The sequence below is a fragment of the Littorina saxatilis genome, linkage group LG2 (genome assembly GCF_037325665.1).
Source record: "Littorina saxatilis isolate snail1 linkage group LG2, US_GU_Lsax_2.0, whole genome shotgun sequence".
NCBI lineage: Eukaryota > Metazoa > Mollusca > Gastropoda > Littorinimorpha > Littorinidae > Littorina > Littorina saxatilis.
This window is the reverse complement of record NC_090246.1, coordinates 50,183,931-50,210,041: the sequence shown is the minus strand read 5'-3', so window position 1 is coordinate 50,210,041 and position 26,111 is coordinate 50,183,931. Positions and strand designations below refer to the sequence as shown.

The window sequence follows — 26,111 nt, the reverse complement described above, 5'->3', positions numbered from 1 at the left end:
GAATTGACAAGAAGAGCGGGGTATTCGTTGCGCTGAGAAGGATAGCACGCTTTTCTGTACCTCTCTTCGTTTTAACTTTCTGAGCGTGTTTTTAATCCAAACATATCATATCTATATATTTTTGGAATCAGGAACCGACAAGGAATAAGATGAAAGTGTTTTTAAATTGATTTCGAAAAAAAAATTTTGATAATAATTTTTATATATTTAATTTTCAGAGCTTGTTTTTAATCCGAATATAACATATTTATATGTTTTTGGAATCAGCAAATGATGAAGAATAAGATAAACGTAAATTTAGATCGTTTTATAAATTTTTATTTTTTTTTACAATTTTCAGATTTTTAATGACCAAAGTCATTAATTAATTTTTAAGCCACCAAGCTGAAATGCAATACCGAACCCCGGGCTTCGTCGAAGAGTACTTGACCAAAATTTCAACCAATTTGGTTGAAAAATGAGGGCGTGACAGTGCCGCCTCAACTTTCACGAAAAGCCGGATATGACGTCATCAAAGACATTTATCAAAAAAATGAAAAAAAAACGTTCGGGGATTTCATACCCAGGAACTCTCATGTCAAATTTCATAAAGATCGGTCCAGTAGTTTAGTCTGAATCGCTCTATACACACACACACACACACACACGCACATACACCACGACCCTCGTTTCGATTCCCCCTCGATGTTAAAATATTTAGTCAAAACTTGACTAAATATAAAAATGCGGAGAAAACTCCGCTCAAAGCGGGGAGTAAACAGGTCTGGTTCTCCAACTACGCGTCCATGTGTGGTTTTAAGCACCGGAAGGTGACTCCCCTGTGGCCAGAGGCGAACGGCCAAGCTGAATGCTTCATAGAAACATTAAAAGCCAACATTCGAGCTTCAGAAGCAGAAAATCTGAACTGGAAAAAGCAACTCCAAATCTTCCTCCGTCTGTACCGAGGGACACCACACAGTGCAACACAGGTCTCTCCCTTTGAGGCGCTACATGGCCGCAAAATGAATATTATATTGGCCTTCCCAACCTTGGACCTGTCAACCCCACCCCTCTACATGCCCGACTTGCCCACAATGACAACGTCAGCAAGCAGAAGATGGCTTCATATGCCAATACCCACCGTCACACAAGTCCGTCACAACTCCAACCTGGTGATCGGGTGCTGGTGAAGCAGAGAAAGAAGAACACTCTCACAACCCCCTTCCATCCCCGTCCCTACACCATAATCCAGAAGAAGGGCAGCATGATCACTGCACAGCGTGGTGACAAACATCTCATCACCCGCAACTCGTCACATTTCAAGCAGGTCCAGCCTGGTCCCCTTCCTGAAGAAGAGGAGGAAGAAGACGCCCCGCCGTCCGTTGCTCCACCCTACACACCTCCAGTGGACCACCGCAGTATCTGCCATCTCCAGGAAGACGCCTGTCAACAACGCAGCCCGCTGCAGCAACGCTCTCGCCTGTCCGAGCTACACCATCGACAGCCGAGATGTCCGGCATTGCATCAAGGCCTGCCCGACAACGTCAAGCACCTACACACTTAAAACTAAAAGACTATGACTTTCATGTGCTGACAATCATTATTTTCATTCTTATTTTCATTCATTCTCACTACAGTCTGAGTATTGACATACATATGACGACATAAGTGGACAGTGAACAGTATATGTGTGATTTAATTCTATCAGATAGTCATACACACCCCGTTGCGATATAACCTTCGTGGTTGAAAACGACGTTCAACACCAAATAAAGAAAGATTCATACACACAAGCACATGCAAACACACTGTAGAAGTTTTATTCTCTGGACATTTGCGTTTAAGTTTTCAAGACAAAAACATGTGTTTAGCCTGTGGACAATTTCTACCGTAGAGGAAAAGAAAGAAATGTAATTTCACAAGAACAATATTTTTGAAACAAAATGTTTTATAAGAACAATGTTATTTTTTTGAAAACTTACCTAAATTTCCGAAGACTTCTATCAAGTCAATCGTTTGCTCAAACAAAAACAGAGTTAGAAAATTTGTTTGAGTATACCCAAATCTGCGTATGACTGGAATGCACCATTTTTGTAAAATCCCAATTAACTTTGTAATCCTAAGTTGAGGAGGAATGTTGTGTCCATGACCCTATTATTCCGATCCATGTTTTATACACGTATACTATTTAGTATATTGCACCCTGGGAGTCTTGTCACTTCCCCCCAGCACTCAACCGCCATTTACAACCATGTGTCAAACCTGAATAAATACTAAGCAGAACACACGAGCTGTGTTGACTCCCTGTTACCACTGATGAATGCAAGATATGACAGTTGCTATCTAAAATGCTCAAACAGAATGGAAGTTGTAATCATTATTTTTTGACATCAACTTGAAGCATTCGGAGACAGCATTTTTACTTTTTCTTCAATCTGGTTAACAGGTCAAACTTTAATCAATTAGCATGATAGATGACACACACACACACACACACACAGGCATGAATTCATTTAAAAATATACAAATCAATAACACCATCAAACACAACAATGAAACGCCTGCTGGACTGCCTGGGATTTATTTTCCTTTCAGCTGCAATCCATTTTCCACTGTCACTTCTAAAGTCCATTCAGATCTCCGCACTTGCTTAGAACTCCATTTTTCTGTCTGAAACACACAAAGGATTAACATCAATCCAAAGCATCTCTTATTTTATATAAAACATTTACTTGTCATTTTTTCTTTCTTTATTTGGTGTTTAACGTCGTTTACAACCGTTCAAGGTTATATCGCGACGGAGGGAAGGGGGGTGATGGAATAGAGCCACTTGTCAATTGTTTCTTGTTCACAAAAGCACTAATATAAAATTTCAAAAATAAATTTTGATTTAATTAATATACTTACCAACTCACATAGATAGCAATAACTTCGTTTGGTTGCTAAGACATTGAAGCACTCTTACATGGTAACATGGGGAGATAACTCTAAAACGAAAACCCACATGCCATATTGGTGGTTATCTCCCCTACCGGTATACTGCGCATGCGCAGGATGTATACCGGTGATACTCATTCCGTCCTGAAACATATACCCCTTCATACAATTTGCGGGGCAGGCTGGGAGGGAATTCAATATGTGAGTTGGTAAGTATAATTATTAATTAAATCAAAATTTATTTTTGAAATTTTATATTAAATTACATATTCTTACTCAACTCACATAGATAGCAGATTGCTAATCTAGGTGGTGGGTAAAAATATACTCACAGTTAGCATCGAGAAAGCATCTGTCCTGCTGCTACCATAGCTGGCAGGCCAAACGTTCCGTCCAGACGGGAACTTGCAACATCCCGTAGGTAAAAGTTCATGAACACATCCTCAGATGCCCAGTAGGCTGAGTGCATGACTTCTTGAAGTCTACCGGATTTTAAGACTGCCAAAGACGATGCCCAAGCCCTAAGTTCATGGGTCCGGGCTGACTGGAGAGGAAGGACTGACTGCCCCCCCCCCCCCCCCCCCCTTTTCTTTGCCACCAAAGGTAAGCTTGTCTTACTAAGGTGGAGATCCATCTAGCCAGGGTAGACTTTATTATGTCTTTCTCTCTTCTCGTATTGACAAAGATGAAAAGAAGTTTTTGTTTTGAGGATTTAATCGGATTAGAACGAGACAGGTATGCTTTCAAAGTTCTCACAGGACAGTTTGCGACATCCGGATCCGAAGGAGCGAGAATGGTGCTCAACGGTTTAATCTGGATTAAAGGCGAAGGTTTGTCTGGTTTTTGGTTTTTTGCTAAAAACTTCGAGCAAAACCTGAGTATAACTGAACCGTCCTTCTCAAAAGAAATGTCGCGAGGTGAGCCCAACAAGGCGTGAATCTCACTACCGCGTCTAGCCGAAGCCAGCATGACGAGAAAAGCTGCTTTTCGCGTAAGATTAGCCAGACTGGCAGAGCATAAAGGCTCAAAGTCTTGTGATCTTAATTCCAGCACCAAAGGCAAATCCCATGCTGGAACAGCGGATCTTGTTTTATCAAAACAAAGGGAAGCTCCCTTTATCACACTAGAAATGAAACTCCCAAGTGAGATAGAATGTCCTAGTTGTTTCAGTGTGACTGAAATTGACGACCTACGGACTTTTAAAGCCGGCGAAACGCCCTGACTAGCGAGCCAAGACAAATGGTTTGCTACTTGAATAGAACGGGGTGACGTAGGTTTCACTCCGTTAGCCTTGCACCATTTCAACCAAGCCAACCAGTGAGAGGTATATACTGACGAAGTAGAATCTCTATGTGAAGCCTGAATCAAATCAAGCGTAGCGGTTGAAGCGCCTGATCGTTTCAATGATTCCCGCACAGTAGTCAACCTTGAAGGGCCAGCCACTGTGGGTTCTCGTGAGGGATGCCCGATCGAGGCTGTACCAGATCGCCTCTTCTGAGATCTAGAGGAAGAGGTGGTCCGCTTGTCAGTCGCAGAAGATCCGGGTACCAAGACTGACTCGGCTAGCTTGGAGCTACAAGGATCAGAGATGGTCTTTCCAGATCTGCCTTTCTCAAGACCCTTCCTAGGAGGGGAATCGGAGGAAAAGCGTAGACGTGCAGACCGCCCCAGGAAATTTCCAGTGCATTGACCTCCCATGCTTCGGGATCTGGAAATGGGGAAACAAACATCGGCAGACGGCGAGAGTACCGTGTGGCGAAGAGGTCTATGGACGGCTTCTCCGCTTGAGCCCAGAGGCGGAGAAGCGCTTGATGTGTAATTGTCCACTCTGTGTGCACTATCTTGGAGGACCGACTCAGAGAGTCTGCCAAGACATTCAGCCTTCCCGGAAGGTACTTTGCTGACAGAACTACACTGTGGTTGTGACACCACATCAAAATCTCGCATGCTCGATGCGTTAGAGGCAAAGAGCGAGACCCCCCTTGCTTGTTCAGATAAGACACCACTGTGGTGTTGTCGGAGTGAACTAGAACATGTTCTCCCCTGAGAAAGGGAAGAAAATCCGTCAAAGCTAAAAAGACTGCTTCCAGCTCCAGCAGATTTATATGCCATTTGACTTGCGTCTGAGTCCACAGACCGAAGGTCGTGTGGTCGTCCAGGTGAGCCCCCCACCCCTCGAGCAAGGCATCTGTGAACAAGAGCCTCGAAGGAGGGGAAAGAACTATGGGAACTCCCTGAGCGAGCCAAGCTGTGACCAGCCATTGCTTGGTCGTCTCTATGAACCAGTCCTGAAGTGAGACTAGCGTCTCCCAGTTCTGAGACCGTGGATCCCACCTGGAGTTCAGCGCTTCCTGAAAAGGGCGCTTGTGAAGCCTGCCCAAATGAGTCAGAGGAGACAGCGATTCCATCTGGCCTAGGATGGACGTCAGAGACCTGACCGAAGCCATAGAAAGATCCGCTGTGGCATTTATGTGATCCTGGATCTTGATTATCCTCCTCTGTGAAGGCTGAACAGTCCAATCTACAGTGTTGAACACCATTCCCAAATACGTGAAGTTCTGGGAAGGTGTCAACTCGGACTTCTTGTTGTTGATCCTGAAGCCTAGCTCCGCTGCCTCCTGCAGAACGATCTGCGTGTGGCTGAGACACAGAGATTGTGCCTGGTTCAGAATCAACCAGTCGTCCAGGTACGTCCGTAGACGTATACCCTGACCCCTGATTAGAGCGCAAAACTGGCAAACTACCATCGTGAAGATCGAGGGAGCCAGGGAAAGACCGAAAGGAAGAGCTCTGAATTGAAAAATCCTGTCGCCCCAAACAAAGCGGAGCCATTTCCGGTCTGTTGGGTGCATCAGGATGTGGAAGTAAGCGTCAGAAAGGTCTTTGGAGGTGACCCAATCGAAAGGCCTGAGGGCCTGCCTCACTGAGGTGGGTGTCTCCATGGTAAACTTGATCTTTCTCAGAAAAAGGTTCAACTGAGAAAGATCCAGCACCGGACGCCATCCTCCCGAGGCTTTTGGAACGACAAACAGACGTCCGTAAAAGCCTGGGGAGGCATGATCCCGAACCTCTTCCACCGCTTGCTTCTGTATGAGCAGTTCCACTTCTGCCTGAGCAGCCTCTCTGGCTTCCGGTCTGGCCGGAAACCGAAAAGAAGGAGGGGTTCTGGACAAAGGAGCCTTTTGAGTGCTCCAAAGGAGCCGGAACCCCGATCGGAGCACTCCCGAAATCCAGTGGTTGTTTGATTTCTTCAACCAGGCTGGCAAAGCCCTGAAAAGGCCTCCCGCCACCCAAAGAGTGGGGGGGCGCAGGAGTGCTGGGATCGGGGGTGCATCATTGGGGGTTAGGTTTTCGACCTGAACCCCTCTTCCCGAAAGATGGTTTGGACTTGGGATAAGGACGAGAGCGATTCTTTCCGCGCGAAGCTGAACCCGTCTTTGGGTTCTGAGCAACGTTTGTGGAACCAGAAAAGGACTGAGCAGGAGGACCACTTCGTTTGGTCTGATGCTTAGAGAACGCCAGCTCAGAAAGCTTAACGAACTGTAAGTCCTTGGTTTGCTGAGACTGCTTTTGTAGCGCGTTCAACGCATCCTGCCCGAGAAGGGAACCTTTGAGAAAAGGTGAGACCCTGAGAGAGTCTTGGGTGTTCTTGTCCCCCAGACGAGAGCCCGCCAGAAGAGCTTCCCGTCGCCAGAAGACGGTCTGCGCGTAAAGCCTTGCAGACAAAGCCATTTGTTCTGCAGACACCCTCCCTAAGGTCACAAAGAGCAACGAAACGTCCTTAGGATCTGCGTCCTGCCTGAACTCAAAAGGATTCAGAGAGGACGTAACTGCTCGTGAAAGAGAACGAATTAACGTGTCAGTCAGAGACGATAATTCCAGAGAAGAGCGGCCACATTCCTCAACAGCAATGAGATCTTTCTACAAACAGAGAGTCTATTCTTGCTGTAGCCATCTTGCCTAATGGAGGCAAGTTCCGGCAAAACCGGAAGTGATGCCGAAGGCAAGGCAAAGGAAGAGATCAATGATCTGCCAGGGTAAGCAAGACGAAGCTTCCGGTTGGTGGGCAACGAATGATGAGCCACCCGACCAGGAGCAGCAAGCCAGGCCTGAGCCTCCACAGGAGCGTCCCCATGAGCCGATAACAGCGGGAAAGGCAAATCGCTCGCAAAAACTTCCACAAGTTGAAAAGCCACAGCCGGTGACTCTAAAAACTTGAAGTTCTGGGACCGCTCCTGGGAAGGAGCGAAATCAGCAAAAGCTGATGGAGGAGGAACAAGTGGATGCTGCAGACACCCCTTCAGGGAAGTAGTGTGCAGTAACCTCCGCTGCTAGAGCCAGCAAATGAGGTAGCTTAGCCGGAAGTCGGCGAGGAGCACCCTCATCTACATCTGAAGTTTCTTCTTCCATATCCTGCTCATCCCCAAAAGAAGCGTCCCAACGATCTTCTGATGGATGTCCAGCAGAACCAAAATCTGGTGAGGCAACTTGAGCCAACACCGGAAGTGGCTTAGAAAATTTTCCGGAAACCGGAACTCCATGGAGGGGACCACCATCTGTCTGCCCAATGCCAGCTGTAACACTGGTAGAGGAAGCGGATGTAGCCTGAAAAAAAGGCAGCGGAAGCCGAAAAAGCGGAACCGGAAGCCACAGGCCGATGAATGCCTCCTGCCAACAGCGAAGTGCTACCAGCAGAAGGCAAACCCCTCCTACCACCGGAAGCCGCAGCGGCCGAAACGGCGGAAGCGGAACCAGCAGAAGACTGTATAGCATCAGCATCAACCGGATCCATTAAATGGCCACCGGAAGACCCTGTTGTCTGGCTACCGGAAGTAGCAGACACATGCTCTTCACACCCCGAAACGTGTACCGGACGGGTACAGGGATGGCGTGTGGAAACAACCTTAGGGCCGGTGTGCACTTCCGCCGAAACGGAAACCAACGCCATAGGCTTGCGTACTTCGCCAAGAACACTCAGAGGTGCTGATGTCCGAGACCCAGACAAGAATTTGTCAAAAGGTGCATCTGACAATTCCAACACCGTTGTTGGATCTGCGACCACGCCAGCGGACGTGACCGTCGCAGATGGTTCTGAACGAACCCGCGCAAGAGAATGAACATTTCCAACCCCCGCCGGCAGCGGCAGAGAAGCATGTGAAGCGATGTGCCGCTCCGACTTAATCAAATCATGTACCTCTGTCTTAAAAGACGATAAGATCGTCTGCAAATCAGCTTTAGTCAAAGATAGATCAGCTTTATGAGCCTGAACTTTCTCAGAAGATGCCAAAACGGAAGAGGCAGGTTTGTCAATGGAAACCGAAAACGATTCGTCATTTGCCGGATTGAAAACAGAAACAGATACGTTATCGCTCGGCAAAGTTTTCTGAGTACGAGACGTAGTGGTAGTAGCCACCTTAGCTTTGGATTTGGTCGCTTTGCCTGACTGAGAACTGGGAGAGCTAGCCTGTCTGGTCGAACTCCGAGTTTTCTCTCTTTCCTTATCTTTAGGTTTGTCCGCCATTTTGAATGACAAAATTGAACCCAAAACACAAGATGCAAAACGCTCCAAAAAGTTCAGTCAAAACATCTCAATAACAAGAAGAGCAAACGCTCGATCGAGTCACTTTCGCAGTTCTGAATATTATATGAGGCATCAGATGGACAGGAAGAAATTGCTATTCACAACACAATACAGATGTAAATAATTTGATGTAAAGAATAATCCTATAAAGTTTGAATCAAATCCGATGAATAGTTTCAGAGATATGATATTTCAATTTTTTTCCTTCAAGACATACCTGTGACCTTGAAAAAGGTCAAAGGTCACCAAAGCAGACGTCAAAGTGTAGAGGTCACTGGGAGTCACGTTCACATAAAATTTGAGCCCGGTCACTTTTATAGTTTCCGAGAAAAGCCCAACGTTAAGTTGTGTGTTGCCGAACAGAAAAGGCTAGTTATCTCCCTTGTTTTTCTGATAACGTTCGTAAAAGGCTACAGATGTAAATACTTTGATGTAAAGAATAATCCTACAAAGTTTCAATCACATCCGATGAACTTTGTCAAAGATATAAAATGTCTAATTTTTCCTTTGACGCTGACCTGTGACCTTGAAAAAGGTCAAAGGTCAACGAAACCATCGTTAAAGTGTAGAGGTCATTGGAGGTCACGACTAAACAAAATATGAGCCGGATCGCTTTGATAGTTTCCGAGAAAAGTCCAACGTTAAGGTGGTGTCTACGGACGGCCGGCCGGCCGGACAGCCGGCCGGCCGGACAGACTAACACTGACCGATTACATAGAGTCACTTTTTCTCAAGTGACTCAATAAAATGAAAACTCTTACCGAATACTTGAAGAAGAGAAGAAACAAACAAAAGTGTTACCAAGATTCGATGGTCAGCACAGCAGTGAAGACCAATAGCTTAAATCAAAGCCAGAATACAACAGACACGTCTAGCGCCGTGTGTTAAAGGAAAAGGAATGAGTATCACCGGTATACATCCTGCGCATGCGCAGTACACCGGTAGGGGAGATAACCACCACGGACCATGCCTTATATGGCATGTGGGTTTTCGTTTTAGAGTTATCTCCCCATGTTACCATGTAAGAGTGCTTCAATGTCTTAGCAACCAAACGAAGTTATTGCTATCTACGTGAGTTGAGTAAGAATATGTAATTTAATCAAAAATTTGTTCCAGGGGCTTGCAACGTAGTACAATATATTACCTTACTGGGAGAATGCAAGTTTCCAGTACAAAGGACTTAACATTTCTTACATACTGCTTGACTAAAATCTTTACAAACATTGACTATATTCTATACAAGAAACATTTAACAAGGATAAAAGGAGAAACAGAATCCGTTAGTCGCCTCTTACGACATGCTGGGGAGCATCGGGTAAATTCTTTCTCGTCCCAACATGGGACTCCCCCTAACCCGCGGCGGGCATTTACTTGTCAAAGTCTGATGTTAATATCTAAATTTAAACAAACATCAGCAATTGAAACGTTGATTTGGCAGAAAGCAGTTGGTCTCCACAAACACACTGACAAGTGATACGCTCATGTGTGAGCCTGCACAGATAGAAACAGTGACAAAGAGGGAGAGGGGCAAAGAGACAGAACACAATCTTTTAGCACCTTGTCTGCCTTGAGTTAAGCAATTGCTAAAAACTACATTTTATGTAAGCTCCTCTCTATATTTATGAATCTGAAAACAAATTAGAATCAACAGAGATATGGGCACACAATTTTGCAAAAAAGTCTGAAAGTGACCTATAGTTCCAAATAAATGTATAAATTCGAACAATTAATCGCAAAAACAGCTCTGAAATTGTGTCTTGCGGCTCACAAAAAATGTTTTACGATTTCAGTCAATCGTCTGAAGATTCTCATGTGTGTAAACAGGTTTCCTTTGGGATCGATGAACTTCAAGAAAATGTCCCAAAAAGGTGCGACAAACTTTAAACAAAATTAGTACTCACCGGCTTCCTCCTGCAATCGGTTATGCTGAGAATTTTCTAGCCTCTTCAGAAAACGCTCAAACATCTCCACGCCAGGGCCCAATGAGGTGGACATGTAATCTGGAAAGAAAAACCAAAACGAATCAAGCTGTAATTAACTGATCTGTCAGTGTCTGCCTGAGAGATTAAAACCCTGAGAGAATGGGAGCAACATGCATGGTCAGTGTGTAACTGTGAGTGTGAGAGATAAGAATTGAATTGAATTGAATTGAACTTTAAATTTCGAGGGTGACAGAATAAGCAATGCAAACATGCTTGTTTTTTTCATCCGGCCCATCGAGGGTAACTCAATAACAAAAAGAAATAGAAGTTAAGTTAACCACAGTACAATTTACATAATTAACATCTCCAACAATCAAAAAGACATTTCAAGATGCATAATGATCTTCAAGCAATGATGGAATATTATAACAAAGAAGTATTTATTATAAAAGAGAAAGAGTAAACAGGGATGGCCAAATCGTCCGCCCGATCGCCAGTAAAAATTCCGCCAGGCTGGTAGAAACCGCCTGGCAACTCGCCCGGCTGGCCAGTGAAAATTCTGGTCAAATGCAACACTTCTGTACTATCTAGTTTCAAAGCGTTAAACAAACTGCAGATGCAGCAACTGTGGTAACCAGGCCAGCAACATTTCTGTCGGGCTAGTGACTTTCTTTAAGTTACTCGCCCGGCTGGCGTGTTTAAATTTTGAGAATTGGCCATCCCTGAGTAACAGCTGAGACATAGAAAGAACAAACAAGTTGCGTAAGGCGAACATACAATATTTAGTCAAGTAGTTGTCGAACTCACAGAATGAAACTGAACGCAACGCAACGCAGCAAGACCGTATACTCGTAGCATCGTCACTCCACCGCCCGTGGCAAAGGCAGTGCACGTGGAATTGACAAGAAGAGCGGGGTAGTAGTTGCGCTGAGAAGGATAGCACGCTTTTCTGTACCTCTCTTCGTTTTAACTTTCTGAGCGTGTTTTTAATCCAAACATATCATATCTATATATTTTTGGAATCAGGAACCGACAAGGAATAAGATGAAAGTGTTTTTAAATTGATTTCGAAAAAAAAATTTGATAATAATTTGTATATATTTAATTTTCAGAGCTTGTTTTTAATCCGAATATAACATATTTATATGTTTTTGGAATCAGCAAATGATGGAGAATAAGATAAACGTAAATTTGGATCGTTTTATAAATTTTTATTTTTTTTTTTACAATTTTCCGATTTTTAATGACCAAAGTCATTAATTAATTTTTAAGCCACCAAGCTGAAATGCAATACCGAACCCCGGGCTTCGTCGAAGAGTACTTGACCAAAATTTCAACCAATTTGGTTGAAAAATGAGGGCGTGACAGTGCCACCTCAACTTTCACGAAAAGCCGGATATGACGTCATCAAAGACATTTATCAAAAAAATGAAAAAAACGTTCGGGGATTTCGTACCCAGGAACTCTCATGTCAAATTTCATAAAGATCGGTCCAGTAGTTTAGTCTGAATCGCTCTACACACACACACACACAGACACACACACACACGCACACACACACGCACATACACCACGACCCTCGTTTCGATTCCCCCTCGATGTTAAAATATTTAGTCACAACTTGACTAAATGTAAAAACAGAGCCGATAAGACCAAAAGCCAAATCCAACCTTTCTCCTTTTTCCCTGTCTCTTCAGAAGTTTTCTTTTCTATATCATTCAGCTCTTCCAGCAGTTGTCTGAAAAACACAGAATTTACGTTACAATACAAGCTCCTTGTCTTATACCAAAAATCAATTTTAGAAATGAAAAAGACATTGAACAAAAAAAGACCAGAATGAAAACGAAGCAATTTTACTTTAAGCAAAAGGGACACTTACTAATAAATAGTAATATTTTGTTATAGATATAACACTTTGATGTTACAGTATTTCATTGAACGGGTAAAAGTAACATGGTTAGACATTACACACAAAAACATTACTCAAAGCAACTCTTCACACACACACACACACACACTTCTACGTCGAAATAAGTGTGGCTGAGGAAAAGACCATAATATGCAAGATATTGTTTAATTGTTTGACAGTGCATGTCATGAAGAGAGAAGCTATACTAGTATTTTTTCAGACGTACACATAACATTTTAGCACAATAACCTCCCATTCTGATAATCATCGGTCCACGCTATCGCTATGTCTCTGACAGGATGGATAATTACTACGCGCATTGAAGGGAAATCTTTCAAAACAAGAATACAGAGTTATCTCCCATATGTTTTTCGCTAATGTTTCTGATAACAGACGAAAGACGAATGTGATTGTAGAATGGCCGACTTCGACAGTGATCTCCGTTCTGTTCTTCACAGTTATGATAAAGACATCGTTCTAAGGTCAAAACAAGTCGAAATTTTGAGACACGGAAGGAGACCATGATATTGTTGCATCCCTCCCAACTGGTTACGGAAAAAGTCGTCCGCTCCGTAGCCATTTTGTTATGATCACGTGACAAAGTTGATTATCACATGACACTTTTGCCATATTTAGAGTTGTTTGCACAGTAAATACATCCGCAAAAGATAGCTCGCTTGAATGTGTCTTACATAACAATTCCTTTCTAAATTTAAAAATTACACACCATGAAAAATCATTATCGACGATCGCGAATCTGCTTATATCAATAACACATTACAAAAAGCTCTAAATATGTAAAAATCGATTTCCTCTCTAGAGAAGGAAAACAAAGGCATCCTGTCAGGGATAAATGAGACCCGCAGGGAAGTAACTCATTTTGACCTGAGTTCAGGATGACCAACCTCCATGTCTCAGGAGGTGTAGCTGCCACTTGAAAAGTAAGCCAATACCAATAAACTTACGTGATGGTTGGCACAGTGGATGGAGAGAAGTTGTCCACATCATCAGGATCTATCGGCACGCACACTCTACCTGAGGAAGGAAACAGCAAAAACAATGTGGGTCTGTCTGACTAAAATCACATGCACAAGAATTCACCATTATTATGCAGGCATGAGAGGAATTGTAAGAAAAAGCCTAAAAGCATAACCCGCATACCACTTTGGTAAAATGGTCAGGTCCAAAGCCACGCAATCTGGCAATGACAAGAATGATCTCTGAACTTGCCAGGAATCTCTTGTTGAAAAAATGTATCTTACTTTCACTACTTCGCAGTTGGCAGTAACCTTGTCACATGACTGTTTAGTCAGTGTTACTCATCCAACTGAACTACAGATACAGTATCCTGAATGTCACTTGTTTTTTCAGTCTTCTTCTTCTCGTTCGCTCCTTATAGACTTTTTTTCAGTGCTGTCTATTGTTTAAGCTGCAAGGGAGACTGATTCTGCACAACTCTCGCTGGTCAATGCATTGTGTTCTAAGAACTTACTTCCCTTGGTACTGGACCATGAAATAAGCAATGTGGTGTCATTTGGTTATGCATGCGTCTTATCTGCTGTTTGGCTGTGCTGTGCACCAAACAAACAAACAAACAAACAAACCAGTCTTGGGGTGAATGCAAAAGGGACTCTTCAGCAAGTGGTTGACTCCAGTGCTGACGTTGATGTCAAGACGAGGATAGCAGTACTGAAGCATGATCTCTTCCACTGCTCTCTGGCCATCACGAATATTGCCCTGCATTGAAACAACATTTATTGTAGTTGCATAAAAGACAAGACACAGCAAACTCAATTTTGACACTACCTGTGATGTGAGGAACCCCAGATGTAAGAACACATCCCTTGTAACAGAATAACAGGACACATATGTGTCCCTTTGCTTTAGCACAAACAAAATTCTGATGACAAGACTAAAATAAGGGTCGGTAAGGTCGGTTACTTTTTCCCCCCATTAAAGGTTGTTTTTATTTACACATGACATATGCATGTGGTGTTTTACCTGCCTTAACCGGAGAAAAGTAATTTTCCTTTTAAAGTCAGCAAAATCCATTTTTTTCTTTATTTTTTTGAAGGATCAGAAAAAGGTCTAGGGTCAGGAGAAAAACAAGGTGGATCAGGGGAATGGAAAACACTGAAATTCTTGTTCTTCGCATTATTATCTTTATCATTATTTCCATCTATATCTGCAATTTAGAGACACTCCTGTGTAGTTTCAAGGATGTTCTGTCATGGCAGGTACCACTGCATTGTTAGAATCTATATATGTTGGCGGACTTCCAACAAGTTACACAGCAGTTGAATAATGCCATCAAACAAACAATCAAAGCATGAAATCAAAAAAAGAAGAAGAAAAGCACACACACACACACGTTCCTCTTTGACTGTTGCAATTGGGATGGCAATGCCATGCAAGAGTTATATCATATTCAATGTGCTAATCATGTCATCAAATACATTTCTTTCTCTGACATAGGTCGAAAACATAGCAAAGAAGAATACAGACAATATAATTCCAGAAACAAACAAAAGATAGAAACAAACCGGCCCCCGTAGCGCAGTGGTTAGCGCATCGGGCTGTGGGCCGGGAGGTCGTGGGTTCGAATCCCATCAGGGTCATGTGGGTTTTTCGGGCTACGGTCGGCTCCTACCCAGAGTGGAAGTGCTATGGTTCCTATGGGAAGGCTGGAATCACACAGCCGAGTGTCATTCACTTAACGAATGCGACTTTGAGGGTGCTCAGGTTCTGTTTACCTGACCAACACCGCAGGTGCGGCAGTTCTCGAGCCTGGTTGACACCAGGATATATTATGACAGTCAGCGTAGAGTGCTGCCCTGTCACGTAGTCTCAAACCAAATTGGAAATCCATAGCATCATCATTATAATCATCCTCATCTCATTAATCATCCAAAATTATAAATTGTCCTTGCTCTTGTGGCCCTTCATGCCCGGAGCTCTCATGGTGACCTTGGTCTCAGTGTTCCTGTTCCATCCTTCCCTGAATAGTACTTCTGCTGTCAGTCTTCAACGTGTGACGTTCTGGGGGGTCGACGGAGGGACGTGGTGGCGGTCTGCTCTCTGGAGGGGACCCTCACTCAGTCTGGCTCCGCGACTTAGCAGTCAATGTCGTTAGTAGGGGGCATAGTAGGTAGTGGGCTGCGTCCGTTAGCTCGGGACAAGACCCACTACTGAACACTGTCGAAGTGACTCAGCAGAAGTGCAGTGTCATCTTCCGAGGGTAGCCAACCGCAGCGACCCGACATCCCTCCCTGGAGCGGCTGTAAAATCGACAAGTCTGGCAGCGGAACGAAATTCAGATGTGGATGGAGCAGCGAGTGCAGGGACGGGGCGGCGTGAGAGCACACCGGGACAAGGAACAGGTGTAAGGGGAAAAAAAAAAGAAAAAAAAAATTAAAAACAAAAAAAAAACAAACAAACAAAAGATAGAAACAAAGCAATGCCTACTTTCCCAGAGCGTAATGCATGCATGCATGAATACAACAACCAAGTACTGAAGTAGCCAACGTGCAAAGAGGGTTTAAATTTACTCACAGTCGACAAGGACATCTTCACAAATTTCTTCAACCGTGCCCATCGACTGGCAGAGTCCGGCTTCTCCTCCATGTCAGCTGCTATCTTGCTGCGCAAATCTGAAATGAATAGCACAATTAGTGAATTACATGTCAGGAGCTGGGAAAAAAGACAGCATATTCAGACTCAAGACCTAGCTTATGATCACATTATGATTCACATCAGGAGTGGTGGGTTGAGGTTGGGGTCAAAGAATTATTTTTGTGGGGTGTTTTTGCATCTATCCTGTCCAAAATTGTGTGTTGCAAAGTGAAGAGTACGTTGGCTGCAACAACAACACACAAAACAAGTATTTCATGGAGGACAAAAAAGGTAATTCAACTGGGAGGGAACTCTTGAAACATGATATGTAAAAGATTCAGCAGTACACTTGACCGATTCCCATGTACATGGAACAATCAGTCATTTCAAATGTTAATGCATAAGATTATTGACCAGTAACCGACACCTGGTTTTAAGTCCACACTAACAAAGATTTTCCAACTGAGAACCCAACTGACCTTCTGATGGGATAAGGGTCAGCACCTTGTTCCACTTCTGTTCCTCTCCTAGAAAGTCCTGCTGCGAGCATGCATAGTCTTCAAAGCCGTCTTCCACTATTCGCAGGGCCTCCCTGACACAATTGTGAAGAAAACAAGTTAAATATTGCTTTTCTCTCTCAGGATTTCATATCAAAGCAGGATTTTAAAATGAACTGAGCTGCTGTCAGGAGAGAGATTTACCAGGACTTAAAACAACAATAATAGACTTTTCTCAAAAAACGATCACTCCAAATTTCTGTCATCAACTGACTTTTTCTTCCACATCAGTTGATACTGTCAAGAAACATACATAGAACTGAAAACCAGTGATGAGTTGGCACAAGAATTTTGTAAAAATAATTTATTGATTTAGAAGCAGTGCAATTTTCAGCTTTGTCAGCTGTTGAACACTCACTGAACAGATGGATGAATGAAGTAGGAATCAAGGCGAACTTTCCTGGCCTGGTTCTCGCCACCCTGCAACGGTAAAGAACAATTTTAATCAGAATTTTAAAGTCATCAGTGACTTTTTTCATTTCCATTTTATAATAATTATAATAATAAGGTTATTTATAGGGCGCAAATCCTAAAATATTTCAAAGCGCCTTACGATCTTAAATATAATCATCTTATCAGAGGGTATTTTAAATAGTTTCTGGACTTTTGACGCTTCAAGGTGTGACAACTTGCAAAGTAAGCCGCACTCTGTAAGTGTAACCCAAAGTTTGGCTCATAAAATGTGCAGCTCTCCGTTTACAATAGAACCCCCAATTTAAGACTTCCTCGCTTTTAAGACCTTGTTTTCTCAGACTTTCTGTTCATAACCTCTGTAAAATTTACCCCCACTTTAAGACCCCCTCCTTTTTAAGACCTGATTTTTCGAGGTCTTAAAAAGGGGGTTCCACTGTACCAACATGTTTGGCTTGCAATATATCTGGACCTCGAACCAAAAACTGCTGAATGTTCATTGGAGAATCTGGATGCTCCCTCCTCTTCAGTTACAAGCATACAGCAACTTAGATCCTTTCTCACACGTATATTCTGTCAAATATCAGACTGTCCAACCTTGACAACGTTGAGATATTCTGCAACAGCCGTCCTGCCAGTCTGTGTCAGCTTGCGTGCCGCTTCGTCACACACCCAGCAATGAATTCCTCGCCTGCCAGAGTACACCCATAGAATGTGCTGGAAACCAAAGTCCTCTGCGAAAAGGAAAAACAAAATTGCATGTAGTAAGTAAATAAACACATCCAGCCCCCACCCTTCTCACAGCGTATGCTTTTCTTGAAGCAAGTTTAGATGTATTATGTCATTGTCAATTCAAAATTAAAGATACACTATGTGCAATTATTTTCTCATTGCATTTGCAGATCACTAAAATAAAAAACAAATTAAACAGATAAAAAAAACAAATAACAAGAAGGGCAATGCCCATACGGCTCACATGCTTGACCTTGACATGACCTTGACCTTCAGCTAAACCTAGCAATGACATCATACACTAAGAACTGCTTTACACATTTTTCCTACCAAAATACATGTGACCTTGACCCAAGGTCAAGGTCATCAAAGGTCATGCAACACAAAGCTGTTAATTCATTTTCATTTCATTTCATTTCATGAAAATGAAAAATGAAATGAAATGAAAATGAAAATGCAACACAAAGCTGTTAATTCAAGACATAGGAAGTACAATGGTGCTTATTGGCTCTTTCTACCATGAGATATGGTCACTTTTAGTGGTTCACTACCTTATTTTGGTCACATTTCATAAGGATCAAAGTGACCTTGACCTTGATCATATGTGACCAAATGTGTCTCATGATGAAAGCATAACATGTGCCCCACATAATTTTTAAGTTTGAAACAGTTATCTTCCATAGTTCAGGGTCAAGGTCACTTCAAAATATGTATACAATCCAACTTTGAAGAGCTCCTGTGACCTTGACCTTGAAGCAAGGTAAACCAAACTGGTATCAAAAGATGGGGCTTACTTTGCCCTATATATCATATATAGGTGAGGTATTAAATCTCAAAAACTTCAGAGAAAATGGGGAAAATGTGAAAAATAGCTGTTTTTTAGACAACATTTATGGCCCCTGCGACCTTGACCTTGAAGCAAGGTCAAGATGCTATGTATGTTTTTTGGGGCCTTGTCATCATACACCATCTTGCCAAATTTGGTACTGATAGACTGAATAGTGTCCAAGAAATATCCAACGTTAAAGTTTTCCGGACGGACGGACGCCGGGACGGACGGACGGACGGACGACTCGGGTGAGTACATAGACTCACTTTTGCTTCGCATGTGAGTCAAAAAGGATCTGAACTTAATTTCCACAAGTATCTGGTGTCCATTGACTGGTTAAATCTAGCAGGCTGTAAACAAATGTTAGGTTTTGCAAAAAGATTTAAAAGAAATTTTCCTTGTTCTCTTTCATATGATCCCTAAAGACACAACGTTCAAGTGAAAAAAACCTGTTGACTATGAAAATGGCTTGTTCATTTCAATGCTTCATTGCTTGTTACTCTCTCAGACGCCAGGATACTAGTTCCGCACAACTCTCACTTACTCTATTACACATGATGTATGCATTTGGAACGCTTACTTCCCTTTGTTTATCAAACCCACAATGTTCAAAATTGAATGGTATTATACTAACTGGAACACTAACACATTTTCATATCATATTTTTGCCACAGATAACACACTGAAATGTTTAAAATGCAGCCAAATGAAGATGAGCGTACCGGTGAGTGCTCTGTGCACTATCTTTATGGCCATGGTCATCAGAGGCCAGCATCGCTCACAGATATCAGCTCCCCTGGAAGAAAAAAGCAAACCATTAGAGAGTACAGGAGACACTCCATCCTGTCAATGTCATGTCAAAGTGCAAGGCAAAGTGAATAATCATCAACAATGTACTGTTCACCTTGTATCGGACATGCCCATATGTGCACACACCATAACACACACTTGGATTTGATTTCTTAGCCTTTCTAAAGGCGACTCACCTTCTGCAAAACAAATTCCAGAAAAAGAAGAATCCGACTTCTAATTCTTTAATCAGGGCCTAGCATTGGAAAAAGTGAGTTCAGCTTACAAAGGTGGGGTCCAGGGGCAAAGCCCCTGATGGGGGTTCGGGGGCTTCATTTGAAGATTTTTTTGAGATTTTTTACCTAAAATGACCCCCCCCCCCCCCCCCCCCAAAGAAGATTGAGCAACTAAATTATGCCATAGTCCATAGTCCGTATCGGACCATTACTTCTTCTGACTTGCCTTCCGCCTTCGGACCACGTTCAACAATGTCGCTTCGAGACATTATTTTAAGTCTAGAGCCACAAAACACCGGCACAAAGCATGCTCGCGCGATGCCAGAGGAAATGCGTGCTCAAGCAAACTCAGACCTGTTTACCCTAAACCCGAGGCAAGAGTACTTTCCCAAAAAGTTGAGTGTATTTTTCACAAAGTTGGTGTACTTTACAAGCAAAGCCATATGGGCTAGGGAAAATGTACGCGTGGGTGCAAACGTGTTTGTGTAAGAATAGCATGTCTTGTGAACACCTTCAGAATTTAACTCCTTCCAATACAACAGGGATAAAACAATTTTATTTACCTGTCAGTTTATAGCATTATAACCTTACCAGTGTCTTCCAAACAGATTGATAATGAAAAGATGAAGTTCGTGAAATAACATCTGCGGTTGACAGTGGCAAGTTCACTTTTACAATCATCTCAGAAAACATTGCTTCAGCACGGACTACAGCCTTTTCTTCTGGCAGGATTTGCTTTGCGGGAATGAACTTCATAATTCCTTGGCAGCTTTCAGCGGATTTCTTTGCAGCAACCTTGTCCAGGTGAGTTTTGGAACTGCAGCCGGTGTCGTTCGATGTCATATTTCCCAGCATGGGCAACGGAGAAATCTGATTTACAATACTTGCAGTGTGCATGACTTTTTCCCATAGTAGACTCCACAATTCCTGGCTCTTTCTTATATTTCTGCTGCTTCTGCTGTTTAGATTTGGTACAGTCATCCGAAACTGGCACATTTTTCCGCTTCATTTTGCCACGATTGTCCAGACGATCGCACGTGCCAACAACTGAACAAGGTTTCCACAGCTGAAGACTCGCTGTCATGGTTATCTCTCTTCGACCGAAACCGGTATCGGTTGTACCATCCCGTAATCAGCACACCAACACCGGAAAACATATTCTAGACTTTTTCGTTGGCGTATTTTGTGCGTGTGTCGCATATTTGCGTACCGATAATAATTTGGCGTACAAAATACGCCCAAATCGTACTGGTAAACAGGTCTGCAAACTGTCAAACCGATTGAGAATTGAACCGAACGGCGCACAAAACGAAAGCTGGGACTGTTTGAGTTTACCGTTTGGGAATAACAGGTTTTTGCATTTCGGCGTACACCAAATCGAGTTCCGCGTACTGGAGATGTTATTTCGGCGTAAAGTACGCCAAACGGCTTACAATGCTCGGCCCTGTTTAATACAGTGGAACCCCCACTTTTCAGGACCCCCCCATATAAGACTTCCTCCCTTTTAAGACCTTGTCTTTTCGCATTTTATATTCATAAGCCCTGTAAATTTACCCCCATATTAAGACTTCCTAATGTTTAAGAGCGGATTTTCTCAGATTTTCAGGTCTTAAAATAGGGTTCCCCTGTAGTGATACTGTAAATTGACTAACCACATACTGTGACATAGGATACTCACGAACAACAGTTTCTGACATCATCATAGTCAGTCATGTCAATATCAAACACAAGTTCCTTTTCCTGGGCCTGAAATGCTGCAGGCCGCACCGTCTTGTGATCTTTTGGCTGAAATAAATCGAGAAAGAATAACTCAAATAGTGCCAAATACACATGTACAATAACTGATAATTGCAGCACAAACTTTTCACCTTTACCTTTTAAAAATCTTTTGATTTATTTTTTTAGACTGTGTCTTGGGATTTGAACTTAAGGCCCCCAACCAAAACGAATCATGATTATGATTATGTCACTTGTTAGTGGCAAAGGTGGAACACTAGTGGTACACTGGCAGTGGTACTGTAGTAGAACCTGATACAGAGAGTTATAATGATGACCTGTATGCTTTTCCATAAGGCCCCCCCATAAAAAAAAATCTGTTTACGGTATCCCGACTGACCCTATTTTTTTCGCGCGACCCTAGACTCTTTTTTTTGGTATTTGGGGGGAAAAAAAAGAAAAAAAATCTTTGTTTTTTGGCAAAATAACTTAAAAATCAGACATGGGATTCAGAAAAAGTGATAATTAAGGAAAAAAAAAGTGGGGGTCTGGGGGCCGCAGAAGGCCCCCAGTAGGGTCCAGGGGCAACGCCCCTGGTCGGGGTCTGGGGGCGAAGCCCCCAGAAGCTGAAGGTTTTTAGTATTTTAGACACACAAAAATGGCCCTGAAATGCATATTTCAGCTTAATCATAGCCCCCCCCCCCCCCTCCCTTTCTCTTCCTTCCCATGTTTCTCAAATTAATTTTACGCTAAGACTCAAAATAAGGAGGAGAAAGAGAGAGAGAGAGAGAGAGAGGCGGGGATGGGGGTGGTGGCGTGTGACGGTGTGGTTTCAATGTTCTTACCTTGTCGGTGCCAAACGACCCCAGTGACTGATTACACGACTGGGTTTTCAGGATAGTCAGGTGCTTGTTGCTTTTCAAGTGGCTTTTGAGGGCAGTCTTTCCATTGGAACCGTAGTTGATAACATTAACATCGTTGCACAAAGTGCACTAAGCTTTTCCCGGCAAGTTGATTTTAGCAAAAGGCAAAGCATCGCCAACTTTCAGTTTCACGTCTTGTGTCTTCTGGCCTTTCTCGTATTTCCAGCTCAATGATACAACTTCATCGAGCCAGTCGAATCTCCAGAGATTTTTCTTGTACTTCTGCTGGTCAATTTCCCGGGATAGAACGGTTTCGTCTCGCTTTAGCTTCCTCATCATTTTGGCAAGTGGCTCGAAGCGATGTAAAAATGGCGCCGAATCATTCTCATACGGTATGCTTTAGCTTATACTGAATCCCCGATAGCTACGTTGAAACGGTGACTGTAGGAGACAAAGACACAGAGCGCGTTCCCATCGACCAGCAACAGTCTGACCGTTTTAGGAACCAACTGTTCAAGAATAGTATGGAATGGAGCGTCGCGATCAGCGGACCGGCCGAAAAACTTGGGTCTTTACCTACATATACCCCAACATTTTCTCAGCGGATTTGCACGAATCTCAAGAATGATCCCTGGAGCCTAAAAATTTACGGAATTCCGTAATTTTACGGAAGAATCCCATGTCTGAAAAATATGTTTTTTTGGAGAAAAAAAAAAGAATAAATAAATAAATAAATAAAATCTTAACCTACCGACCCTATCTTTTTTGCCTATGTTACCGTAAACAGACTATTTTTTTTTGTTGGCCTAAAATTAAAATGCACAAATTTGTCACTTTGTAGAAAAAGAAAGAAAAAAACCCCATGAAAAGTGCAGGCAGTTAAGACTAATACTGACAGTAACTTACCCTGTGAGAAAAGACAGCTCCAATGTCTATCTTGTACGGGCATTTTTTCTGTATCTCTTTCTCCATGTCCTGCTGGTCAGCGAAGGACTGGTACCGTATGTAAACATCATCTTTCAATGTGAACGAAAACTCTCTGTTGTTGAAATAAGTATTTGGAACTGCAAATGAAAAACAAAGCAATGACAAATTTGATTCACTTCTTGAAACTGAAAGCTAACACTAACAGTCTGTGTTTATTTTCCTAAGCAAACGTACTGCAAATGTAAAGTAAACTCTCGATCAAGCTTTTTGTAACTGGGAGTGGGAATGACATGATCATTCTATGGAACTGACATGATTATAGACTGTAATAGTATAATTAATAGACTAGAGAGCTGTACTTTGTCCATCACTCAATCATCTCAGGCCTGAAAGTGGCGAGTAGAAACATGTAACTGGCGAGTAGAAATGTTCATCAACTCGCCAAATGCGAGTAAAGCTGCTGCAACAAATTGTTGGTTTGGCTAGTAAAGTTTGCTCTCTGGCTAGTACATTTTCAGAATCACTAGCCCAAGGTGAGTACACCATTTGTTGGACTTTCAGGGCTGCATCTCAATTGACTCTATCGGGATCGAGTATGCCTTCAGATTTATCTAGGTTCATGTGACACTAACAGCAGAGCTGTCAGATCTTTTTTCTGGATCTGGATGCCCACTGGGTGAAGTTCATGGGGATTTCGTCACAGGAGCCCACATCGGCTAATCTAATCTTAATTCTTATTTAGTTATCTCCGTGGCCGCAGAACAATGAGACATTGTATCTGACACTGTGACACTGACATACCTGTACTGTCAAAATACATTTTGCAGAACTAGAAGTGGTACCAGCTAGGGGAAAAAAATGTTCCCAGAAACTTGAGTTCGTGCTCCTCCATTAAATTAACCCGGTACCACTTGTCTCTGAAAAACCCCAAAAACCCTGAAAACCTAAAAAAAACCACACCCGAAAACCTTATCAGAAATTAAGAAAATTCATCCCTAGAGTTAGATTGTGTTTGGTTACATAATTGTTTGAAATCATGACTTATCTGCAACTTTCACTGTTCATGGCTTTATTTTCGTGTTTGTGTCAGGATTTACGAAGGAGCGGAAGCATTAATTATATGATGTCATCAATACTTGCACTTTTGAATAAAAAGAGTTACCTCCCTTGCTTTGAAAATCCTGCTCTTAGTCTTAGTCTACCACAAAAATAAGGGTGCATGTAGCATGAATCAGGCATGAGTTCTCACACTCACAGGCATGTCCAATACTTCACTTTGAAGATATATTTAGTTAGTTTAGATGGGGTTTTCTGAGAAAATAAGTACCCAATGAACCCACACTGATTTAGAGACCCCTTCTGCGCAACTATTAGCCAAGGCTTCATAGTTAATACTAAATAGGGCTCACGAATTTCTCTCTGGTCATTTCTAGTCTGGGGGTATGTCTGGTATCTGTTTTAACTACAGTGGTACCTGCGCTGTGTATCCCCTCCGATGAGAGGACACATCTCTTACTCTTACTAAGTTAAAAGGACACCTGGCGTTTCTTTGTCTATTATCTCTACCAAAATATACCTGCCATAACAGGCCACCTGCAATGTAGGGACATTTTTGGATGGTCCCAAGGGTGTCCTTTCAATTTCATCGCAGGTACCACGGTAATTCATTCAGTCGTTGTGACAACACAATCTGGCCAAGTTCATGAAATGGCTGTGCAAAGGACATACCTCCCCCATAGCTGAGCCATCGATAGTAAGGATCATATGGAAACAGTCTTCTGTAGTAAACTGGGAGTAAGTCTGGAAGACTTCCAGGATCATAAGAATCGCAGCTAGAAATCATGATTTTTGTGTTTCGTCGAAACTTCTTTCCCGCCAAGCTGGTATCTGTGTTTGTCGTAAAAATATAACTTCCTGTTTGTCTGATTTGCTCGGTGTTATACTTCTTAAGAAAATATTAGAACACTTAACAAAATTGAGTTTTATTTTTATATCATTTTTTTGTTTTGAACATCGAGGTGTTGAAGTGATAGGAGTCGTAAACTGACGGCACCACAAACATGGTTTACTTCCGGGTCACCCACCCTACTTCCTGCGATTTGTTCTGCTTCTGTCAACGCAACGAAGCACTTGCCGAAGTTCTGATTCAGGTTTCTACCAATTACTTTCACATTTTACGCAGTAGAATAAAATAATAGGCGATGCTTGTTTAGAATGATTTTGTCTTTTGTGTTGAAGGGAGAACATAGTTATATCCGATTCTGCATAATTTGTAGGCTCCATTTGAGAACTTCAAACTCAAAGCTTACCGAAGCATACTGCACCTGGTGCCTTTCTCAGTTTCTGCAGTATGTAGCTCTCAACAGCGTATCTTTTCGTCTGGATAGGACAATCAATCCATGAGCATAGACTGACGTAATTACAAAGTTCACTGGCACAAGACAGCCTACTGGGAAGGCTGGGGGTGTCACTCAGATGCCTCCTGTTCTTCAACGCCCCCCCCCCCCCCCTAACTGACCTCCTTAAAAATAGGAGGATAGGCTAGGATTCATTAATTCCTATCATTACAATGTTTAAATTTGAGGGTTGCGCTCTCTCGTTTCGGTTGCGAGGATAACCTAAAAAGGTTCCTGCAATGTACCGATCCTGATCCAGCTTGTTTGGCTTACTTACTGAAGGCTATTTACGTCTTTTAAGTTACTAGGATTATTCTTTAGAAGCAAGTTATGAAGAACATCGTGTAGTTCAGTAGTAGTTGTGTGCTTGATTGCTATGAAGAATGAAATACAGTCAGACCTGTTCATAACGACGTGCACACAAGGGACAGGCCAAAGGCAAAGTGGTCGTTATAGACTGGTGGTCATTATGGCAAACTTCCAAGCTCACTTGATGCTTCATGATCCAGTGATGTATACAATCAAACACTTCAAACACTGAAAGTGAAACAGAGAGGGATGGACAGAAACACACAGAGAGTACTGACGAACAAAATTCGGAACAGTTAACGGAAACTGTCCTTCCTTAAAGTTAAACTGATTGCATGCCAATTACAAGACAATTTAAACCAACAGAGACATCTTGAACGAGAGAAATGAAAATTTATGATAACAT

At 42.6% G+C, this 26,111-nt stretch overlaps 1 protein-coding gene and 1 non-coding gene across 3 annotated transcripts; one reads left to right on the top strand and one right to left on the bottom strand.

Moving 5' to 3' along the window:
- Positions 1 to 1,783: 1,783 nt before the first annotated feature.
- LOC138959166 (DNA primase small subunit-like) lies at positions 1,784 to 24,878 on the bottom strand. 2 transcript variants are annotated; one of them, XM_070330543.1, is made up of 13 exons: positions 24,729 to 24,878; positions 22,980 to 23,137; positions 21,173 to 21,279; positions 19,192 to 19,265; positions 17,506 to 17,642; positions 16,856 to 16,917; positions 16,420 to 16,532; positions 15,881 to 15,978; positions 13,933 to 14,065; positions 13,294 to 13,363; positions 12,090 to 12,157; positions 10,399 to 10,497; positions 1,784 to 2,649 (listed from the first exon to the last, which is right to left on the bottom strand). In XM_070330543.1, exons 1-13 carry the CDS (start codon positions 24,841 to 24,843, stop codon positions 2,630 to 2,632), a joined length of 1,254 nt encoding a protein of 417 aa, XP_070186644.1. In that variant the 5' UTR covers positions 24,844 to 24,878; the 3' UTR covers positions 1,784 to 2,629. The 2 variants fall into 2 exon arrangements, with proteins under 2 accessions (XP_070186644.1, XP_070186645.1); XM_070330544.1 differs by lacking the exon at positions 24,729 to 24,878 and adding an exon at positions 24,577 to 24,641.
- Trnah-gug (transfer RNA histidin (anticodon GUG)) lies at positions 14,873 to 14,946 on the top strand. Its single transcript has one exon. It is a non-coding gene; the product is annotated as a tRNA-His (tRNA).
- Positions 24,879 to 26,111: the final 1,233 nt, after the last annotated feature.